Below are 23,690 nucleotides of genomic sequence, written 5' to 3' on the forward strand. Positions count from 1 at the left end.
ACATCTCATTTCCTCAGGTGAAAGTAATTTTCCCCGACCTTAAACTCTTACTGTACTACAGATCATTAGAGACGCTCTATCTTGAAAATTTTATTTATTGATATACACACATTGCTTCCTTTTAGCTTTTATGTTCCCTAAAGACAGGATTTCATGTGCAGAACAGTATACTTATTTCCCCAAAGCAACTAACCAGAATGTCAGATACAGAAAGAATTTAATATATACTTGTCAATGAAAAAAAAAAACCTGAGACACTCTTGAGACATTCCATACAGCAGATACTTACATGCTCCAAGATCAGTCTTATTAATATGTGATACTGAGATTTTTAGAGGAGATCCAGGGGTAGATGAATACATTAATTGGTTAAGACTAGTGGATTCAAAATACACATGCTCACTCTTAACTGATCCAGAAGTATTTGAGACATACATTCAGAATTACAGAATTATTATAAATCATGGGACATCTCAGCTTCTTCTTTCCATTAGTAAGAACAAATGGTCACAGATTTAGAAAGTGGTCTTAAAAATCAAAACTTAGGCATCTAGACCCTGACAGGTAAGTAGTTTTAGAAATCCTAAACCCCACCCTACCATGTCTTAGCAATACAGCAGACAATGCCAAACAAGTACAATGGGTAAGAACACAGTAACATACTTCATTCCACGAACCATTCAAGATTATGGAGAATTCCTTCCAACCATAATTTTTGTGACTACAGAGCTCTAATACTGTTTTATATCGGAAGGTTTCCAAACTACTGCAAACTACTGTAGTTTCCAAACTACGTTAATTTAACACTATTACCTTTAGAATCATGTTTAAGTTTGGTACATACCTATGAATTTAAATTCCTGCTTTGTTAGTGTAGAATTATAATCTTTGTCTAAAGAAAAGAGATATTTTAATTTTGAGTTTTTAATAACTAATCCCTAAAAACTATTATGTTAGACAAGTTGAGGAATTTAAGTCATATGGGAAGAAAAAAAATCAGTAGAGTTAAAGGTCCTAAAAAAAAAACCTATGGAAATTTTAAGTCATTGTAAATTTGTTTTCACCAAAATAAAAAAGGCAGATTATTAATGGCATTACCATTTAATTACCTTAAAATTAATTCTTATAAATTAATTTTCATTTATACTAATTCTGTCACTCAATAGGAACATTTCAGGTTCTGTCTCTCTTGCAGTTTCAATGAGAAGCTTATAAATTCATTTTGCTTTGTAGTATAGTTAACATGCATCCTGAAAATTACTTTTTCTTCCCAGTGGCTGACTCACCATCCATATATCAATATCCTTTTTGTTTACTACTTAAAAGTCTTTGAAGCCTATGCCCAGAAACATATAGTGATTCAAGAGACAAAGTAGCTTAGATGCTTTGAAATGGAAAAGGTCTTTGAAATGGAAAAGGTCTTATCTATAGTATATGTCTTATACTACTTAGCTGGGCTGTACAGTATTAGTCAGTCCTCATACACAGGAACTAAACATTGGAATGGAACAGTAGTGTTTAGTGTAAACTGGAATGTGACAATTTATTGTACAGAAATAAAGAACACACCAACTAATTAGGTAAGAAGAAAAAACAAGTTTATTGTGATTAAATGAAAATAGAACTAATCTACACACTACACAGAGCAACAACTCCTCCCCATCAATAATATCTCATTATACATCGTGAATCTCAAACAATTAACAGACTAGGAAACTGTTATGCCTGAGAATTCCTCATCTCTGCTCTTAAGATCCCTACCTTTGTAATGCTTTCTTGAAATAAAAAGGGGGCATATGAATAAGAAAGATGTAGTTTACTACAAACTAATCTGACAAATCTGAGTAGGATACCATTCGTGAGGGAGAATGTTAATTCTAAAATCAATTAGCATTCATACTTATTCTGAATCCTATAGCAGATATCTATGAATAATTTGTTGGCATTACTTTGCCTCTTCCATCAAGTGAGATTTGTTTAATGAGTATGGTCATGACAAGCTATAACCACCATAATTAAAGAGTATTTAGAAGAACAGAAATGGGGCACAAAAGTCAATTAGCAATATACTGCTGTGAAAACAGATCTAGGCTCTTTAACTACTTTAACCTTCTATTGTAAAATATGTTAAAAGTGATAGCTGCCAAGACAAATAAATGAAGCAACGCCAGCCATTACTGTAGCAAAGAACCAAGTTACTACTCTGATACCAACAAGACTGCCTAATGAAAGTTTCATTCCCAAAGAAAATGAACTAAGAAAATGAACATTACTAAGAATATATGAAACTCATTCGAGGACTGTGTAGCAACTAACAACTTATTCACTCAACATTACAGAGAGTCTATTTGATAAGCTAAATACTGATGAAATAAAGACAAATAAAACCCAACCCCTACCCTAAATGAGTTTATAGTTTAGTGAAGAAGAAAAATTTGTAAACAGATAAAAAAACTTAGAAAGCACCAGAGTAAAATCATACCTGAAATATTATGATGAAAACCAAGTTGATGATATGCTAGTTTCAACTGGACTATGAAACTAAACTATAATCCCTGTATGTATGTGTGTGTGTGCATGTGTGTATAAATATGGATTACTTGTCTCATTATTATTAAGCATTTAAAAATATACCTACTAAATGAAACAGAAAAGCTACACATACAATTTAGTAATATCATGAAATCTATATAGTCAAGCTGGCTAGTTCCAAGACACCACTATAAAACCAAATGTTATGAAATGCAAGGCATTTTCACTTCACAGGCATCTATTTACAATTTATCCTCCATATATTGTTCTTTACCTATCCAAATTGCCTCCAATACTGATCAAAAGATTTCTAAATATCTTTCTCCTACCTGTTCTGTTTTCTTTTTTCACTGTTGTGACAATAATTTTTATTATTATTTCTTTAACTCTTAAATTCCCAAAATTTCTCTGGTCACATAAAATTCATCCCACTGGGCCTAATTTGTTGTTGTTTTTAGATTGGTGAGGTGTTATCCTAAAAGTATTTTTCTTTGTATTGATGATATTCTTATTTCATTATCAGAAAACACCAATTTCAAAAGTTTATGGTATATTTTACATACACCCAAAAGTCCCAAGATCTTTCTGAAAAACACCCAATCAAGATGTATGCTTAAAACAACATTTATGACTACAAATATACAATATTTCCTTAGTCCTTACAAGTATTTCAAAACATCTCAGTGCACTAATAAATTTTAATTTCATAAAGTTCTCTATAATAAAATATTTTGAGATGCATCAGATGCTATAGAGTAAATAATAAAAATAATCCAGGTTTCAATGCTTCAAAATATCAACTGCGTAATGAAAAAAAATGTTTCAAAGTTTCACAAATGTGAGACAGTTATGACTAAGATATGGATCACAGAAACCAGAACAATTGTCTGGAAAAGCAACAGAGATAGACTGAAGAAGGGAAATGAACATACAAGAACCCAGAAGTATTTTTTTAAGTAATAATTCTATAAAAGGTGTCAGAAAAAATTTGGCAGGAAATAAAAATTATATTAGCTTTATTTTTTAAAACTTTGTTATTTAGCTCTTTCTATTTTTCAATTACAGTTTACATTCAATATTATTTTGAACTAGTTTCAGATGTATAGCATAGTGGCCATAAAATCATATACTTTACAAAGTGTTCTCCACCCCATACATTTCTCTTAGCAATATTTTTTTCTGATACATCTTCTAGAGCGAGTGAAACAAAAGAAAAAAAAAAAACAAATGGAACTGTATCAAACTAAAAAGTTTTTGCATGGTAAAAGAAATTATCAAAAAAAACACAAAAGACAACCTACTAAATGGGAAAAGACACAATACTTGCCAATGATATATATCCAAGAAAGGGTTAATAGCCAACATTTATAAATAACCCATACACCAAAAGAACAAACAATCCAATTAAAAAAAATGGCAAAGGACCTGAATAGACACTTCTCCAAAGAGGACAAAAAGATAGCCAACAGATGTATGAAAAGATGCTCAATGTCACTGTCAGAGAGATGCAAATTAAAGCCACAATGCAATATCATGTCATACCTGTCAGAATGACTATCATCAGTAAATCCACAAACAAGCATTGGCAAAAATGTGGAGAAAAGGGAACCTTTGTGCACTCTTGGTGGAAATGCAAACTGGTACAGCCACTGTGGAAAACAATATGGAGTTTCCTCAAAAAATTAAAAATGCAACTGCCTTATGACCCAGAATTCCACTTTTGGGAACAGATCCCAAGACACTTGAAACACTAATTTGAAAGAATATGTGCAACCCTAAATTCACTGCAATGTTATTTACAATAGTCAAGGTATGGAAGCAACCCATCAATAGATATGGATTAAAAAGCTGTGGTACATATATACAATGAAATAAACCATGTCTAGTTTTAAATTCTACTTTCACTAGATAAAGAAAGGAGGAAGGCCATACCAACTGATAAAACCAAGATTTAAATTACAGATTTAGCAGAAAAGAGCATAACAGGAACTGCAAGTAGATTATACTGATGCAGCATACAGTTGGAGAGAAGCAGCCATGAGGCTGGAGAGTTAGTTAAGTGCCAAATTATTAACAACAACAACAAAACCCTCCATATGCTAAGGAAGATGAATTTTATCCCCTTAATTCCATAAAATTCTTAAAGGATTTAAGTAAGACAGTAACATGGTCTGACTTGCAATTTTCAATAAACTACTGACTCTAGTAGCACCTAGAGAATGAACTGGATAATGGAATGAAGGTTAGGAGGTCGCTGAAAGAGTTCACATGGCAAATTATGTAGGATTACCCAAGCACAGGCAATGGAAACAAAGAAAAAAAAAACAAATTAAATTAAAAAATAAAGCAGGAAAAAAGCTTTAAAACACAAATGATGACAAATAAAACGAGAGGGAAGAGTTTAACTCCCCAGTGTAACTCTAGTAAGGTGAAGTACCATAGGGCAATAAAGAACACAAGAAAAGCAGGCTTAGAGTGGAAATAGAGAAGTTTATTAGGTTGTTGGAAATAAATCTAAAACTGAAAGAGAAAATTCTACATTAGAGGCACAGATTTGGAAATGTAATGAGTATGAACAACAGCTGAATCTATAGGCATAGTTAAAATACTTTCCGAGGGAATATGCATATGACAGTAAGTTAAAAAGTAGAGGAGAAGATACTTGGAATAAAACAATTAAGGAGTACTGAAAGGAATCACAAAAGATACTGATATACTTACAGAAAGGCCTCCTTTCAAACAAAAAAAATCTAACTTTCCACTTTAAGAAATAAGAAAAAAAGAATAAACTAAATCCAAAACAAGTAGAATGGAAACAGTAAACAGCAGAAATGCAATAAGGAACAGAAAAACTACCTACAGAGAAAATGAATATAACCAAAAGTTGATTTAAAAGCTGAACAAAATTTACCAATCTTCATCTAAACTGATGAGGGGAGGCTCAAACGACTAAAATCAGGAATGAAAGAAGATCTTACTACCCCACCTAAACAAAAGGGATTATAAAAAGAATACTATGAATAATTATATGCCAAGAAATCTTAAAAAGCGGATGAAATAGTCAAATTCTTAGAAACATACAAACTACAAAAATTGACATAGAACGATATTTCTCCCAAGAACATATACAAATGGTCAATAAAACATGAAAAGATGCTAGTTATTAATCACTAGGGAAATACATATCAACACCACAATAAGATACCTCCTCACACCTACCTGAATAGATGTGATTTTAAAAAAGAAAAAATAAGACTTGGTGAGGATAAGAGAAATTAGAACCCTCATTCTGTCAATATACTACTAATGGCAACATAAAAAAATAGTATAGCCTCTGTGGAAAACAGTTGGCTATTCCTCAAAAAGTTAAACATAGAGTTATCACATGACCCAGCAATTCTACTCCTAATTATATACCCAAAACAAAAACATATGTTCACACAAAAATTGTACATGAATGTTCACAGCAGCATCATTCATACTAGCCAAGAAGTGAAAATAACCCAAATGTCCATCAACTAATGAGTAGAAAATCAAAATGTGGTATATCCATAAAATGTATATTAATTATTCAGTCATTAAAAAAAGAATAAAAAACTAGCGCATGCTATAACATGCATAAAGCTTATGTTTGAACATGGAAAACATTATGCTAAGAAAAGGAAACCAAACACAAAAGGCCACATACTGTATGATTCCCTGTATGTCTAAAATCCACAAGGACAGAACGTAGGTTAGTGCAGCAATTTGCAACCAGTGTGCTGCAAGAATTTTTAAAACATGCAATACCTGACTATTTAGTCAGGGACAATGACCTCTTTTCCCCTAGACTGTCAAATAAATGAATGACAACAACCAACACAACAGTAACCATGTGGTGTGAATGAATCAAAATTATACCAATTCTTTTGTCAGACTGGCAAAAAACATATTTTTTTGCTGTGCTGCAAAATCTTAGAAATTAGTTTATGTGTGCCATGAGATGAAAAAGGTTCAAAATTGCTGGATTAGTGGTCACCAGGGGATTGTGGAGGATGAGGAAGAGGGACTGGGATTATGTGATTTCTTTTTGGGTTGATGAAAATGTTCTCGAATTTGACAATGGTGATAGATGCACAACATTGTGAATGTACTATTTTAAAAACCTCTAAATCATACTATTTTAAATGGTTAAAATGATCATTTTTGTTGTATGAATTTTATCTCATTAAAAAATTGGATTTGAAAAGAGATAATGAGATACTGAAGTAGTAGAGAAAGAACCATTTATTTGAGAAAAGAGAGAAATATAAAAATGGGATAAGGGGAAGTGTAATTTTCTACATATATACATACATGCATACAAAATAACTAATTAAAGCAAAGTAATGATAAACATAACATCCAGGATAGTTCCTCTGAGAATTGCAGTGGTGAAAAGCATATGCTGGATTCAACAGTGTTGGTAATATTCTATTTCTTAAATTGGTGGCAGGTTCCAGAGTGTTCGTTTTATTAGGGTATGCTGTGTAATTTCTATGCATTGCCACCAATGCATCAAATACTTCATATAAAAGTCAGGAAAGGAACTATAAAAAGATGGCAAAATATTAGCAGGTATTACATCTGTAATGAATTTGTGATGTCTGAATCACTCTCTGAACTCTTGAAATATTTTCTAATTTAAAAAAAGAAAGGAATATGTAATGGAATACAGAGCTTCAAAACAGAGTGGTCAACACTTTCTTTGCCACAAAATAACAAACAAACAAAACAAAATAAACCCTGATTATCTCCTAGAATTGGTAATAGGAACTGGTCACTAGTAATTCAAGGGGGAAAAGTTCATTGAATAGCTGCGAAAGCCAATACTATTCTTTAAATATGTTTGTTGTTAACAAAACCTAACCCCGAATGATAAGTAATATCTTCTTAAGTAAAGCAGTCAGAATAATGGTGAGCAAATATGGTATTCATAATAATGCCTCCCCATTCTCCCATCCCCACCAAACACATCCATGCTTTAACGCCCAGAACCTATGAGTGTTAACCTTAAATGGCAAAAGAGACTACACAAATGTGTTTTAATTAAGAACCTTGACATGTAAACATTATTGGTTATCCTGGATTGCCTGGGCAGGTCCAATCTAATCATCACAGATCTCATCAACTTTGAATCTGAGTACCAGACAGACAAAAGCATGAGAGAAACTTCACCTAACATTGCTGGCTTTGAAGACAGAGAATGGGGTTACAAGGCAAGAAAAGCCAGCAGCCCAAGAAGTAGGAAATAATAAGGAAACAGACTCACAACATTACAAAAGAAAAACATGTCTGGAAACTCTGATTTTAGCCCAATGAAATCCATCTCAGATTTCTAACCTATAAAACTGTAAGACAATAAATTTGCACTGTTTTAAGTTTGTGATCATTTGTCACAGCAACCATACAAAACAAATAAAAGGAAAATAAGATGACATACAAATTCTTTTCCCTTCCTCCCTCAGTGATAAGTCTCAAGCTTTTTATTAAATGATGCCCAACGTAATAGAAAAAAATATTTTAAAGCGAGCAGTTGACACCTCATACTTGTTAAACTGATTACTATCAAAATATAGTGAGTGTTGGAAGGATGTGGAAAAATTCTAAGCCTTGTGCACTGTTGATGGGAATGTAAAATCGGGCAGCCACTATGGCAAACTGTATGGTACTTTCTCAAAAATTAAAAATAGAACTAACAAAACAAACAAACAAACAAACAAACAAACAAACAAAAAACCCCACCAGAACTACCATATGACCAAGCAATTTTACTTCTGGGTAAAATGGAGACTCCAACAGACATTGGTACATCCACATTTAAAGCAACTTATTCATAATAGACAAAAGGTGGGAGCAACTCAAGTATTCCTCAAAATATAAACAAAATGATGACATATCCACACAATGAAATATTATTCACCCATAAAAAGGAAGATAATTCTGATGTATGCTATCATGTACGTAAACCTTGAGGGCATTATGCAAGGTAAAGTAAGGCAGTCACAAAAAGGCAAATACTGTGTGATTCTGCTCACATGAGGTATCTAGATGTCAAAGTTATACAAACACAAAGTAGAATGGTAGTTGCCAGAGGCTAGGAGAAGATGAAGCAGGGTTGTTTAATAAATTTCAGTTTTATAAAATAAAAAAGTTGTGAAGACTGGTTATACAAAAATGTGAATATATTTAACACTACTGAGCTGTTTACTCAAAAACAGTTAAGCCTTGGCCAGGTAGTTCAGTTGGTTAGAGTGTCATTCTGATACATCAAGGTTGTGAGTTTGATTCTAGGCCTGTCAGCACAATTACAAGAACCAACTAATGAATGTATAAATAACTACAACAACAAATTGATGTTTCTCTCCAAAATCAATAAATATTTATAAAAACAGTTAAAATGATAAATGTTGTATGCATTTTACTATAATCTTTTTAAAAAGCTAACATCTGAGGAGAAAAAGAGAGAAAATACAAACATACGGACTTTTCCAAGTAAATCCAAGCAACTCTCCCTCAATCATCCATAGGCTAAATATCACTTTACTAGATGACAATCTAACACTTGTCTTTGCAATTAAAAACATAAGTCCAGAACAATTAAAAGAAAGTCAAGAAAAGGAAATTAAAGACATCCAAATTGGAAAGAAAGAAGTAAATGTATCTTTGTTTATAGATGACATGATCTTAGAAAAACCCAAACACTTCACCAAAAAACTGTTAGAATACACAAATTCAATAAAGTTGCAGAATACAAATCAATATATAAAAATCTGTGTTTCTACACACTAATAATGAATTATTAGAATGAAAAATTAAGAAAACAATCCAATTTATAACTGTATCAAAAATAACAAAATGCCTAGAAATCAATCCAACCAAATAAGTGGAAGTTCTTTACACTGAAAACTATTATATATTAATGGAAGAAATCCAAAGAGACACAAATGCAAAGACAGTCCATGCTCGTGGGTTGAAAAAAATTATATTATTGGAATGTCCATACTACCCTAAACAATTTACAGTGTCAGTGCAATTCCCATCAATATTGCAAAGGCATTTTTCACAGTAACAGAACAAACAGTTCTAAAGTTTGTATGGAACCACAAAAGATCCCAAATGGCCGAAGCAATCTTGAGGAAAAAAGAACATAGCAGAGGCATCACAGTCACTGGTCTCAAACTGTATTATGTAACCATAGTCATCAGAACAGTATAATACTGGCATAAAAACAGACACATAGATCATTAGAAAAGAACAGAGAGCCCATAAATTAACCCATACATATATGGTCAATTTTACAACAAGGAAGCCAAAAATATATACAATGGGGAGGGAAAGAACAGTCTCTTCAATAAATGGTACTAGGAAAACTGGACAGCCACATGTAACGAATGAAACTGGACCATTATCTTACACAATACCCCAAAATAAACTAAAAATGCATTAATGACTTGAATGTAAAACCTGAAACCACGAAACATTATGTTCCTTCTAAACACATATAAACTTTTTTTTCTTATCATTATTCTCTAAACAATACAACTATTTGCACATCATTTGCATTGTAGTAGGTATTACAAGTAATTCAGAGATTATTTAATGTGTACAAGAGGATGTCTGTTGGTTATATACAAATACTTTGCCCATTTTATATAAGGGACTTGAACATCCACAGAGTTGGGTGTCCAGGGTGGGGGGTGGGGGATGTCCTGGAACCAGTTCCCTGTGGATACTGAGGAATGACTCTATATCCACACCTCCATGTTCATTGCAGCATTATTACAATAGTGAAGACATGAAAACAACCTAAATATACATTGATGGATAAATGGATAAAGGGAATATACACACACTGTAATATTATTATTCAGCCATAAAAAAGAACTAAATCTTGCCATTCGTGACAACATGGATGAACCTTGAGGGTTTAATGATAAGTCAGAAAGAAAAAAATAAATACTGTATGCTCTCACTTATATGTGGAACCTTAAAAAATGAACTCATAGAATAGACAACAGATTGATGGTTGTCTTGTGGAGAGTGGGGGAAGGGCAAAATTGGTAAAGGGAGTCAAAAGGTACGAACTTACAGTTGTGAAATAAATAAGAAATATAAGTCCATTACTTATTTCATTTTTCTATTCTGTGACTAAGACTAGTAGAGAGTTCTCTCAAACAATCTTGTAAAACCAAAAATTTTAAAGAAAACCTGTGTTCATTTTATTTATCCTATGGCATTAACTTCATTCATCCACACAGAGAAACATGACAAGTGTACCATCAAATTAACATATCCCAGTACTTTTTCAGTTAATAAAGGCAAAAGATTAATGTGGCAGTTCATTTACAATTGCTCCCCATGATTATCTACTTTCTTTTCACCCCAAATATACTCTTTTTAGACTTCCAGCATGCCTCCAAATGCTAATATTCCAAAATTAAAGAGGAAGTCTAAATTTACCTATGTAAACTGGAAAAAAAAGTTAAATCTCTCCTTTTTTTATATTTCCCTACCAAAGACTGGGTAACATGTTTAGTTTATTCTCAAGAATGCTTCCAATCCCTTTTCCCTTTAAAAAAATCTCATATTTAAGAGTTCCTTTTTATCTGAAGTATTCATTACCTAAGGCTCTGAAGTTCCAAGTTACACAGGGAAACAAGAGTTACAATAAATTCATGCATTAATAAAATGATCACTTATAAAATCACGTTCCAACTATCCCCACCTTCAAATCAACATGAATATCTATGCCTGCTCACCATGTCATTATTCTGTTACTGGCTGTAGATTTGTAAGCACCTGGCATATAATGCAAACACAATGCAAATTGACTGCAAATTAAACTGCATTAGCAAAATATGCAAGACTTCATAAAGTTAATAAAGAAAACCTGGTCCCAAATTAGATATAATTTAAAAAGCTATCTTCTTTTTTATTCTTTATGTGGAATATAGGGATAAATTATAAAAGTTATCTATACATTAATGTAAAATCCTAAAAATAAAATTCTCACTCCAAGTTGTGGAAGAAGCTGTAAATTCCTGATGCAGGTACCAATTACTAACTGTAGTGGCAAGAGAGAACTCAAAAGAACTACAAAAGCTATGTGCAAAAATAAAGACTCATAAAATTAGAACAACACTATTACATTCTGCTCACAAGGAGACAACAAAAGCCAAAGTGATGAACTATATTGACCTATTATCATCCCAAAGGCAGTCTACAAAAAGTTTTCACTAAGTTGCTGAATAACTGACTCACGGTAAAGCTGGTATTCATTCATCTTATCAATAGAACATGCAAGTTTTCAATCACGATTCTCTATAAAAAGCAACCTTTGTGATAAATGAACCGCTGGAGAAGATTCTAATAAAACTTACCATTATGTATTGCATTCAGCAACTCTGAGAAAGCTTTTAAGTAAGGAAAAAAGGACTTCAGGTTAAGATCATTCTCAAACACACAAAAGAAATATAGGCATAAGCTAAATCAGTATGATAAAATCTCAGTATCATGTATCACTGCTTCAATCATTAAAACTGCAAGGTAGCTCATTTTTGACAATGGTATAAAATTCTGAATATTGTACTTGTCAGTATATTTCCTACTAAATTTAAATGTTAGGTATATTACCATAATGATGACAAATATCCTTAGTAATAACTCATATACAAAATCACTTTTAAGAAGACGCTTAGTACTCTATGTAATGTCTTTCTTGCAAAAAGTATCTGAATGAAATTCTATATAGGTAAACTGACCTCTGGTTACACTCAATAGTATTTATTATAAAGAAAAACCTCATTTTATCATCTAACCCCATCAAACATTCTCATATCCTGGATTTCATAGTCTCAGCAAGTGTAGCAGTCTAAGCAAGAAAGCTATCTAATGTCAATACATAAGTACTGAAAATAATATTAACATCAAGATTAATGAAAACCAAAATATTGAAAATATTATTTTACTGGTGACAGACATCACAATTCTGCAATGGAAGCACCATATTAAAGGGCCAAAAATAATTAAAATTTGTTCGCAATTTGACTGTAATATGGATACTGAACACAAGACAAACCAGCAACTTAAGATATCTTTATATGAGAAAGAAATCTATTCAATTAAGAACCTGTATTTTGAAAAATTAAAATTTAGAGGTTCAGAGGTGGCATAATATACTAGAAAAAGCACTAGAGTAGGAGTCAAAAAGCCTGGGTTACCAACCCAGTTTGACAACTTACTAGTTGTTGGACATGCTCCATCATGCCGATACTGCATGGAAATTTCTGTTGGGAGGGAGGAGAAAGGAAATCAGCAAGAGGTTGTCAGCGACTCAAGAGTAGAAAAAGAAACAGGCCAGAAAAATAGGAAAACATTAACCTAAAAAGTCTAGCTGAGAAGAGCAAACAGAACTGTGGGTACTGAAATGATAAGCCAGTATTACTATTGGGATGTGAGGGTCATGAAGGCTAAATATGAAGGAATTCTCACAAATCTTAATGAGATAATGTAGGAACGTGTGTGTGCATGTATGGACAAAGAATGAGGAAAACACATAAAAGCTTACAAAAGAATCTGCACAATAAATGTCTAAGAATAAATGGATTCACTACTAAGAGAAAGTATAGTTAGGCAATGTGATAAACTAATGTGTTTTATGTAATTCATTAGCTGTGAACAGTTTATCAAAAATATCTGAATGCTGTGGTCAATTGGAAATTACAGTTTAAGTATGAAAATTATTTAGTTTATATACAAGCAGAAGCCATTATGATTTATAGAACAGTATAAAACTCATTAAACTACACTTAGCTTACTTTCTTGTAACCTTTCATTTTTGATGACACTAATGAATGAATAAGCCATTACTCTTATTCTTTTACTCCACCCAAATGAGAACAAGAAGAGGGTGACATGAGGCAATAAAACAACGTTAAAAGCAAAAGCTGCTCAGAAAATGGGAAATAAATTCTACATGGCATTGCAAAGGCAAAAACACTTGATAAAACCAGGACTAAGGCTATGACTTACAACCCTGCTAATCCCAGAAACAACTGGTATTCCGTTAGCTAACAGTAATGGCCAAGTTCTGTTAAAGAAAGGATATCTGGGAATTCTCTGGATATTACAAAAAAACAAAAACATGACCTCTAGGAACCATGTGTATAACAGAGCCTTTCAGGGCAACAACATATGTACCTTGGGGGTTGAGCCTAATCTTGGGCACACTGTGAGTAACTTGAAATAAAAACACAAAGCAAGATAGAGCAAGCCAGTGCTTTCAATGATTGTAATGTTAACAGAACTTTATGTTTGATGCTGTTAAAAAAAATGAAACATTTAGACCAGTTTAGTGTAAGTCTTTTCCAGGGAACACTAAAAAATGAGAGACGGTAAGAGAATTTGCTACCTTAATACCTCATTAACAAATCCAACACAATTGAGATTTAAAAAGGGAGTGAGGGCTACTGAAGAGACTTAACATGGTACATTACAGAGAAATGAAAGCTGTTTAGAATGGCGCTGAAAAATAATCAAAGGACACTCAGAATAGCCAAAAAACTTTCTCAATGGGGAAAAAATGGAATATTGCTATTCCGGCCTTTAATCTAATATTTCTGTGAAAAGACAGCTATGGTGCAGGCCCAAATGTCCACTCACTGAAGACCAAAACAAAATCAGGGGATTTTCCAAGAAAGCCAATGCCAGGCTTTAGCAGCATCCAATATCCTATATGATTTTCATTTATTACACAATATAATCAAAGTATATAAAAATCACTAGCCTGAGCCATTAAGATAGGTTTGAATTACGCTTAATAACTGTATCTATCCCTTGATCTACTACAATACTATACTAGTTACTCTATTCTTCTGACATTTATTAGATTAATATTTGTAGCTTTATGATTCCCTTATTTGTTTACAGAATCAGTCTATCCCTAATTAAAATATTTTACCAGGGTAAGTTTTATCAGTTTCATTTTATAACCTATGACATAAATAGGGATATATTTAACAAGAACCCTTCCAAAGTTATTTATATGGCCTCAAATTAAACTTTCATAACTTTTATATCTCCAAGGAAGTCAGAACAAACTTCTCTTGAAATGATGTTTGTATTAATAACTCATCTCCATGAAATCTTTAAGATTTTAACATTAAGTAGATAGGATCACAACCAAAAGAGTGCCTTTCTAGAATCTTCTTTTGTAGCATTTATCGCCACTAAAAAATTCCATCACTGAAACAGATTTCCAGTACCTTAACTTAAAAAGGTATGGCATTATATTAAAGAACTAGTGACAACTATAATTTTTAAAAACAGGGAGCTGTGCCCTGGCTGGTGTGGCTCAAGCACCAGCCTATGAGCCAAAAGGTCACTGATTCAATTCCTGGTCAGGTCACATGTCTGGGTTGCGGGCCAGGTCTCCAGTTGGGGACATACAAGAAGCAATCAGTTGGGGTGTGTGTGTGTGTGTGTGTGTGTGTCCGTGAAAATAAATAAATAAATCTCAAAAAAAGGGGGAACTGTATACTTTAAAAGACAGTATGCAAAGAAAAAAGGTTAAACCATCAATTCCTTATCATTTAACAAATACTGTATTTTTCTCAGAGAAAATAAGATGTTTTTGTGAAGAAATAAAGTTAACTTTCTGTGGGATTGAATACACAATGGAGTATACAGACTGCATTATAAAATTGTACACCTGAGATTTATATAATGTTGTTAATGAATGTTACCCCAATATATTTTTTAAATGTTAACTTTCACTTTAGTAAATCATAAACTCTCATAATGTGGTCAACATATTTAAATAGGAAAAAAGAAAAGGACAAATACTACATGTCAGCTCTTTCAAATGCTGTACTAATATTCAGTGTCTCAAAAAAACTGGGTGCCTACTTGTTAGGATCTCAAAAGAATATTTGTAGGAAAGAATTCAACAAAAAGCTTAACATAATCTGTAAACCAAAAGTTACAATCTTTTGTCATCACTTAAAACAACACACTAATTTTTCAAGTAAAACAGTAGGTGCTTCATCAGGATATACTTCAATTTACTAAAATAAAAACCTTACAATCCAAAGCCCTGATCAAGTAAAATTAATTATTTATAAAGCTTAATTATTTGTAAAGCTTTTCATACAACTTGATTATAAACACCCAAGGCAAGTACAAAATAACTTGTAATACTAAATACTAACCACATGGTACGTTCTCAGTGATTGCTGGTGGTATTCATTCATTTTTTAAAAAGATGTTTACCATTTACTGTTTTGGACAAAAACATCATTTGTTTTTTTCCATAAGATGGCCCTGAATGAAGTCTTCAACTTCATTCAAAACAATTTTGTGAGATTGTTGTGACAACTGTCACATCAGCATGCATCAAAAAAAAAATTGGTGAATTTTTGTATAGCCGTTGTAAGACTCAAGATGGAGGAAAATAAACATTTTTTGTCATATTATTCTCTATTATTTTAAGAAAGGTAAACATATAACTGAAATACAAAAAAAAAAGATTTGTACAGTGTATGGAGAAGGTGATGTGAGTGACTGAACGTGTCAAAAGTGGTTTGCAAAGTTTCATGCTGGAGACTTCTCACTGGATGATGCTCCACAGTTGGATAGACCAGTAGAAGTTGAGAGCAATCAAATTGAGACATTAATTGAAAACAATCACTGTTATACCACTCAGGAGATAGCCAGCATACTCAAAATATCCAAGTCAATAAAGTTATTGGTGAAAATGAAAAACATATCTTATTTTATGGAAAAAAACTAAACAGGCTTTCTGGCCAGCCCAATATTAAGCTCTGAGAACTGTACTGGCAATGAGCAGACAGTGGTGAACATGACAAACACAGCCCCTAACTTTGTGTGGCTAGGATTAAAGTGCATGTGACAGTCTTAACCTCATAGCCAAAAGATGCTTACAAATGTCACTTTCATTATTACTAAATTATGAACCTGTCATTATAGCAAATGAATCTCTTTAAAAGGGTACCATGAAAAACAATTCTTGATAATGTACCACACAGTATACATTTTCTCCTTCTTACTTATACAGGGAGAAAGTTTCCTGCTTTTACAATTACTGAATGAATTCTCAATCTAAAATCAATCCAGAGGAAAAATTAATATTTTCATGCTAAGAGGAGATACTGTTGCAAGTTAAATTACTTGCTCAAATTCTCTCACTGATCCTATTCCTTAAAGTATGGTTGACATGTACACTACTGCGGTGTTAAACTCTCACCAGCAAACATCCATTGAATTTTATAATTGTTCAAAATCAGGAAAAATGCATAGCTTCATGACTCAGAGCTGTGAGAATTGTTTCTTTTTTATATGAGTAACAATACTTGATACTCGTCAAGCACTTAAGACGGTATGTAACATATACTGTTTCAACAACAGTTGGTAATCCTTAATTTATGCCAAGAAAGCATAATCTCTAAATATCAATGACATTTAGCTAGCTTCTTCTAGGTAAGGAAAACTTCTTAGTACTAAGTATATCAATAAGAGAGTACTCTGATTTAATCCTGAAAACTGTATTAAAACATATAAAATTAAAGAATATATTATCTTGAATAGTTTTAAGCGACTAATCTTATTTCATTACTATAGTTTCACTTTAACAAGAGATACAAGTATAAGTGTAAGAAGAAACTGAAATGCAAATTTAAGTTTTTAGGTACAAGTTTAAGAAAAAATCCCAACAAGTCTAAATTTCAGCCATTTATTAGCATGAAATAATATTTATGGTAAAAGGAATACAAAGTCATTTTTCTTCCACAGATGTACCAGAAACATTGTCCTCTGCAAGTAATCACTGTGTAAAGAATACTATTTCTTATGCCTAAAATCTCCCTAAATCTGTAACAGGTAGGAATAGGAAAATCTTTTCAGAGGTGTACCATATTTTGCCATGCATAATGTGCATTTTGCAAAAATTCTTGAGGGAAAAGTAAGGATGTGCATTATACATGGGTAGTACTAATTCTGTATCTATATGTTTTAAATTCTTTTATTTATGCTTACGTGTTAAAAGTGTAATTCTAGAAAGCAATAATGATATCTCTATGTTCCAAAATAAATGCTTAAATTCCTTCATAATACAAAAAACAAGTATCTAAATATAAATAATTGAATTAAAAATTAAAATGTAAGTTTTTTTGTGGGTGCACATTATGCACTGAAGCACATTACACATGGCAAATTAATTATTTTAGTTCCATTAATTTGAAGATGTGTTTCAAATGGTACCTAAATGCAATTCCTGAAATTCACTAATCATCAGACTAGACTTCTATGTATCGAAATTAGTGAGGATCTCTTCACAAAAGCAAATTTAGGCTTAATTTTCTCAGTAAGTTACTCATTTGATTACTGTGCCTCTTGCTAAAAATGAAAATAAACTCAAGTTTTTTTCTGAGTAAATTTATCTAAAGTTACTTTTTTTTGTGACTTGGGGCTAAAACTAATTGCTAAATCACTCTGGTCTCAAATGTCAAATATGTTTCATATTACATAAATATAATATATGTTCAAGTGTGCAATATGTTTATACCTTCTCAATAAACTAATTTCTCAATGCAATTTATATCCTTCCTACCCAAAACAGTGGTTTTCAGCCAAGGGAGATTTTTGCTCCCTACTCCCTGGGGGGAAACTTTTTTTGATTAAGGGGTGGGAGTGGGTGCTAGATGTCACTGACATCTAGAGGTTAGGGCCTAGGGACCTGATAAACATCCTACAATGCACAGGACAGCAATGCACAACAAAAAACTACCCTGACCAAAATGGCAATACTGCAGTGACAAGATTGAGAAATCCTGCTCTAGAACCACCTCTCATGCTACTAATGAAACAATCCTTCTATACTTTCCATTTTTCAAAAAAAAAAAAAAAAAAAACCCAAACAAACAAACAAAAACACCATACATGTCAAACAGGTCCACTACTAAGTTATCTATAAGAAACAGAAAGAAATCCCTGATGTGTGATCTTAGAAAACTTATTTTACCTGTCTCAGCCTCAGTTTTATCAGCTATAAAATAGAGGCCTTAATACTTTTCACTTCATAAAACTATTGTGAGGATTATACATGATAATAATTATAAAGTGCTTAACAGACCCTGGCGCAAATAAATGGTATAGTTATTATTTTTCACATCTCTTCTCCCTTAGAATGGTATCTCACTTAGGTTTACTTAATAAAATGATCTACACAACTATAAAAATCCAAAATTCTATATTTACAAAATATATATGAACATTCTTAAATTGTATTTATTATTTTTCCATACTACTTCCTACCATTCTATCAACAAATAAAACTGATAAAATCCATTAAGAGTTTATCTTAGCCAAAATCTCATTTTTACAATCAGAAATAATTACCTTAAATTCAAGATGCAATTTAAAATATGTCCATTTAACTAATATTTAAACAGTTAAGTTTCTGTCCAAAAACTTGCATTTAAATTTTTTAAAAATTGAAAGTAATATTTGTAACATAAATACACATTGAAGAAGTATTTCAATGGTGTGAATGAATAACAACATGTATAAATTCATTCATACTATAATAAAGATAATGGTAAAACTGTTAAACATACTGGAAAACAGAAAAAATATAAATCATTTCAGTTCCTGAAATGTGCTTGTTAAAAATCCATAAATTTAAATCATGTACCACTAAGTGAAAAATATTCCAGATGGAATAATTCAGGTAGAATTTAAGGAATTGCTGAGAAAATAAAGAGTGAAATTTAGAGAAAGAAAGCTCAAAAGCAAATACCAATCAAAAACAGAGCAAAAACTTTCACACCTCAAATGTTAGTTTTTAGTTGGTTTTAAAAATACTGTGCAAGTGAAGCAAAAATAAAAGTGGGAAATTCTAGGTGTTTCATAAAAAATAACCAGTAAACTATCCTATATTTAGTTAAGTAACATCAGATTAGTGCCAAACATCTTTTTCAAACATCAAATTGTCTCTCAAAGAGCAAAACATATTTTTTTCATCAAGATAATCAAATATCACTTAGCAACTCAAGTACTATCACAACAGTTTAAAATGAATTTACTTTTTGGAGTAATGGAAGAGGGATGGTGGTGGACGTTAGGAAGAAAAACAACGGGGAAATCCCTACCTGAACCAACTGGAGATGAGCCAACACTAAGACTTTGTAAACTTCCATTCCTGAGCAATGTAGGAGATTTCTGAAGACTAGAGCTTGTTATACTTCCTGCAGCTGATGCTACAGATGATGTTGGTGAAGCAGAAGAAACTGAGAGATGAGAAACATTCTCTTGATTTTTGTTTCCTTTGGGTCTACCAGGCCCATGCTTACTTTGTTTATTTCCTTTTCTTTTCTTTTCCTTTACAGTTTCTTCTTCTATGCCAGAAGTTTGAGCCCGCTTATATCCTGCTGTGGGAAGGCTGGAATTACCCAAATCTCCAGGTGAGTTTTCAAAGCTCTTAGGCTGTGAAATAACAGCTGAGGTCGAAGGGAGACCAATTATGGAACTAAAACTATTTACCCCCCCTTCCTGGCTTCCAGACTCTCCTTTATGTACATCTTTGGTTGATGATGACTGTTGGGAGTGAGTATAACTGTCATTACGTAGATCTGAGTCTGTAAAGCTCAAAAAATCCTGGGGCGACTGTACTGAACTTCCCGAAGATGATTTTACACTGCCTGGAGTTCCTGAAAAACTGCCTGTAGTAAAAAAAAAAAGAAAAGAAAAGAAAAGAAAAAAGAAAGGAAGTACGAAGGGCGGGGGGGGGGGGGGGGGGAGAAAAAATTGGATGCAAAAGTTCCCATGAGCAGTAGAAATGATATAATCATCAAAAAATTTTGAGTGAGAAAAAAATAACTATAAAACTTAGGACATCACTTACATAATAAAGATAGATTTTTAAAAGGATTATTACTGAAAACAAGTTTATCTACAAAATTGTCTTTAAAATACTTGTCATTTTATAGTTATTAAATTTAATTGTAAACTCTTGCTTACATAATTACCAAGATATAAGAAGTACTTTATTTAACCTACCTTTTACTATGGCAGCATTCTTCAATTCTCCCCCAAATATGTGTATGCTTGAGGAAGGATTGAAGGATAGCAAAATCTCAAGAACACACTGACAAGACTATAACTGGACTTGGAATGACATAGGGAACTTCTTTTTCAATTACTAAAGACATAATTATAAAATGTTCCCAACATACAGTAAGAACTGAAAGATGTTTTGTAGGTTGTAAGTTGTTCTGATTTTCTAGATAATGAAGGTGAATGTTGTTACTCAGTTAAAGCTACCCTAACAAAACACAGATTTAATCAAATAATAATGATCACAGAGAACCTAAGTTATATACCTTATATTCTTCCAATCCACTTCTCATGGAACTGCATATAACAAAGAAACCAGCCACTAACATTCTGCTATTGTTTTTTCAAAGTAAAGTCCCAAGAGAGGTTCTCCTCTCATGAACCTCTTTCACAACTGCTTATTCTTTCCATACTCTTTAGGTAAAGAACATTTGTAGCCCCTCACGTCATTATGAGCTGTAAGAACCTCAAGTTCTTATTACCATATTTTGCCATGTGTAATGCATACTTTTCCCCCAAAATTTTTAAGGGAAAAATAAAGATGCGTATTATACATGGGTAGTACCTGAAATACCTTGTATCTGTCCTTGTGTTATGTAATTATTTGTTACATAAAATTTCTTGTACCATAATATGTTCAAAAATAAGAGCTAAAATTCCTTTATAATACAGAAAACAAGTATCTAAATGTAAATAAAAATTGAATTAAAAAATTAAAGCAAAAGATTTTTTTCTTGAAAGTTCAGGCCAAAAACACAGGCGCACACTATATACAGGAGCACATTATACATGGCAAAATATTGTGCCTGGCAGAAAAATAATATGGTTGGGATGAAATGATCTTAGTTGTGACCACAAGTCTAAATATATTTCACAAAATTAAACTATGTCATACTTTAACTAATGGGTTTAGAAACAAAAGCTCAAAATAAAGTGTTTACTGGAGTGGGAAGGAAATTTTAAGCTGTTATTTTATTGCAGAGCATATTCATAAATAATCATACATAAATCCACCTAAATATTTACAAAGATATTTTTTTCCTCACACACAAGAACTTCTTTTTTAAAATATCAAGGTTTTAATTAATTTTGAAATTTTAAGCTCTTCTGAAATGGATTATATTAAAAAAGAATATTAATAATTTGAAATTTAACTTTTTCAAGACAATATCTGCTTTATGCATTTATAAAAGTACTTGTTCCTATGTAAGCATTTTCAGGCTATGTCTATATAGAAAATCATATGGATTAAGAAGACATTTACGTTACAGCAATCATTTAAGGACAACTGCCATTTGCCACTTAATTAGTAGCTATAAGGAAGTTCTTTATTAGCCACTCTGATCATTATTTATCTTTCTTCCTACATATTTCTGTTTGTACAGCTGGTACTAATAGTGTAACAAATACTTTAAATTTAGTCTATCCAGTACTTTAAATGCTTATTTTCTAAAATTCACATACTACCTGCACTGAAAAAAAGAAAACCAATTATCTTAAATATCCTACCTTTATATTTCACTTTTTGTAGACTATTACCCTCAGGTATAAAAAAAAAACAACATATTTGCTACCCATGTCTTAACAGAGGCAGGAAAAGACTCAATGTTGTGAAACAGAGAGATTCCTTTTCTAAATGAACAGTACTTCAAAGATACATTAAAAACTCAAAAATACAATTTTTTTTCTTTTAAAGATATTATTTATTTATTTTTAGAGAGAGGGAAGGGAGGGAGAAAGAGACAGAGAGAGATATCAATGTGTGGTTGCTTTTCATATGCCCCCTACCGGGGACCTGGCCCACAACCCAGGCATGTGCCCTGACTGGGAATCGAATCAGCGACCCTTTGGTTCACAGGCCCACACTCAATCCACTGAGCCACACCAGCCAGGCTGAAAAACACAACTTCTGTAATGGAAAATAAGTTCTTAATTGTACAGATGTTTGAATTCTCCTAATATTACATTTAAAAATGTGAATAAAGTTACACTAAAAATTAAAGTTTTACTCTTTATTTTCCACAGTGACATAAAAAACTGATAGAAAGTAAACTTACCAAAGTAAAACAACAAGTTTGGCATTTTACTTCTTTTCTATTTGTCTATTTTTGGTATTGTAAGGCAAAATTAAAGAAAGGATTTTTGAAGATCTCAAAGCCCAAAATAACTATCAGTTTCAAATATACAAATATAGATTTAATGAGGTCAGCAGACTAAGTAATCTCTCTACATCTTCACATTATATCTTGGTAGACTTTGGATACAATTTTTATTATTAGCAAAAGCTTCAACAGAGTAAAGAAAAGGACCATTGCCCACCCTCTCCTTTACTCCTAGAAGAGTAAAAAAAAAGGAGGGGGAGGCATTTACTGTATATTTTACGAATATATTTATCTCAACCAGTTTTAACATTTATATGTCTCAAAATATTTGTGTCCATATTAAAAATTACACAAAGTAGCCCTGGCTGGTGTGGCTCAGTGGTGGACTGAGCACTGGCCTGAGAACCAAAGGTCGCTGGCTTGATTCCTGGTTGGGAATGAGCCAATGCCTGGGTTGTGGGCCAGGTTCCCTGGTGGGGGGCACACAAGACACAACTATACATTGATGTTTCTCTCTCTCTCTCCTTCTCCCTCCCTTTCCCTCTGTCTAAAAATAAATAAAATCTTAAAAAAAAAAAGAATTACACAAAGTTAAAACCTAGAACACAGGGCTAATGTATTCTAAAATTTAGCTGAGTTACTCATGTAAAACACAGCATGCCCAGTCAATTTTAAATTTCACTTAACAAATTATTTTTCAATTGGACATGCTGTAAATATAGCTGCCTTACCAAAAGATATGTAGACTGAGCAAAATTCTTTAACATCAAGCTTTGTAATGCATTAATAACCAATAGCGCTTTACTGAGAACTATTTAGATGCCCTAAAAAATTACCCAATACTTGTTTACTTTAAAAAAATATATACCTTAACTGTTTTAGTGTATAATTAGGAAAGGTAAATAA

General features: G+C 32.3%; 1 protein-coding gene across 15 annotated transcripts in view; it reads right to left on the reverse strand.

Annotated features, from left to right (window-relative positions):
* MLLT10 (MLLT10 histone lysine methyltransferase DOT1L cofactor) overlaps positions 1 to 23,690 on the reverse strand; it is a 254,453-nt gene that overhangs the window by 45,732 nt on the left and 185,031 nt on the right. For 10 of the 15 annotated variants that reach the window (XM_036023436.1, XM_036023475.1, XM_036023459.1 and 7 more), the window contains 3 exons: positions 19,719 to 20,288; positions 12,795 to 12,839; positions 11,934 to 11,966 (listed from right to left, as the gene is read on the reverse strand). The exons of 1 other annotated variant lie outside the window; for it this stretch is intronic. In XM_036023436.1, the coding sequence (XP_035879329.1) occupies positions 11,934 to 11,966; positions 12,795 to 12,839; positions 19,719 to 20,288 (648 nt within the window). The remainder of the gene's footprint in view (positions 1 to 11,933; positions 11,967 to 12,794; positions 12,840 to 19,718; positions 20,289 to 23,690) is intronic. 4 more of the 15 variants (XM_036023478.1, XM_036023442.1, XM_036023484.1 and 1 more) reach the window with 4 other exon arrangements.

The sequence above is a fragment of the Phyllostomus discolor genome, chromosome 1, assembly GCF_004126475.2.
Source record: "Phyllostomus discolor isolate MPI-MPIP mPhyDis1 chromosome 1, mPhyDis1.pri.v3, whole genome shotgun sequence".
Classification (NCBI taxonomy): Eukaryota; Metazoa; Chordata; class Mammalia; order Chiroptera; family Phyllostomidae; genus Phyllostomus; species Phyllostomus discolor.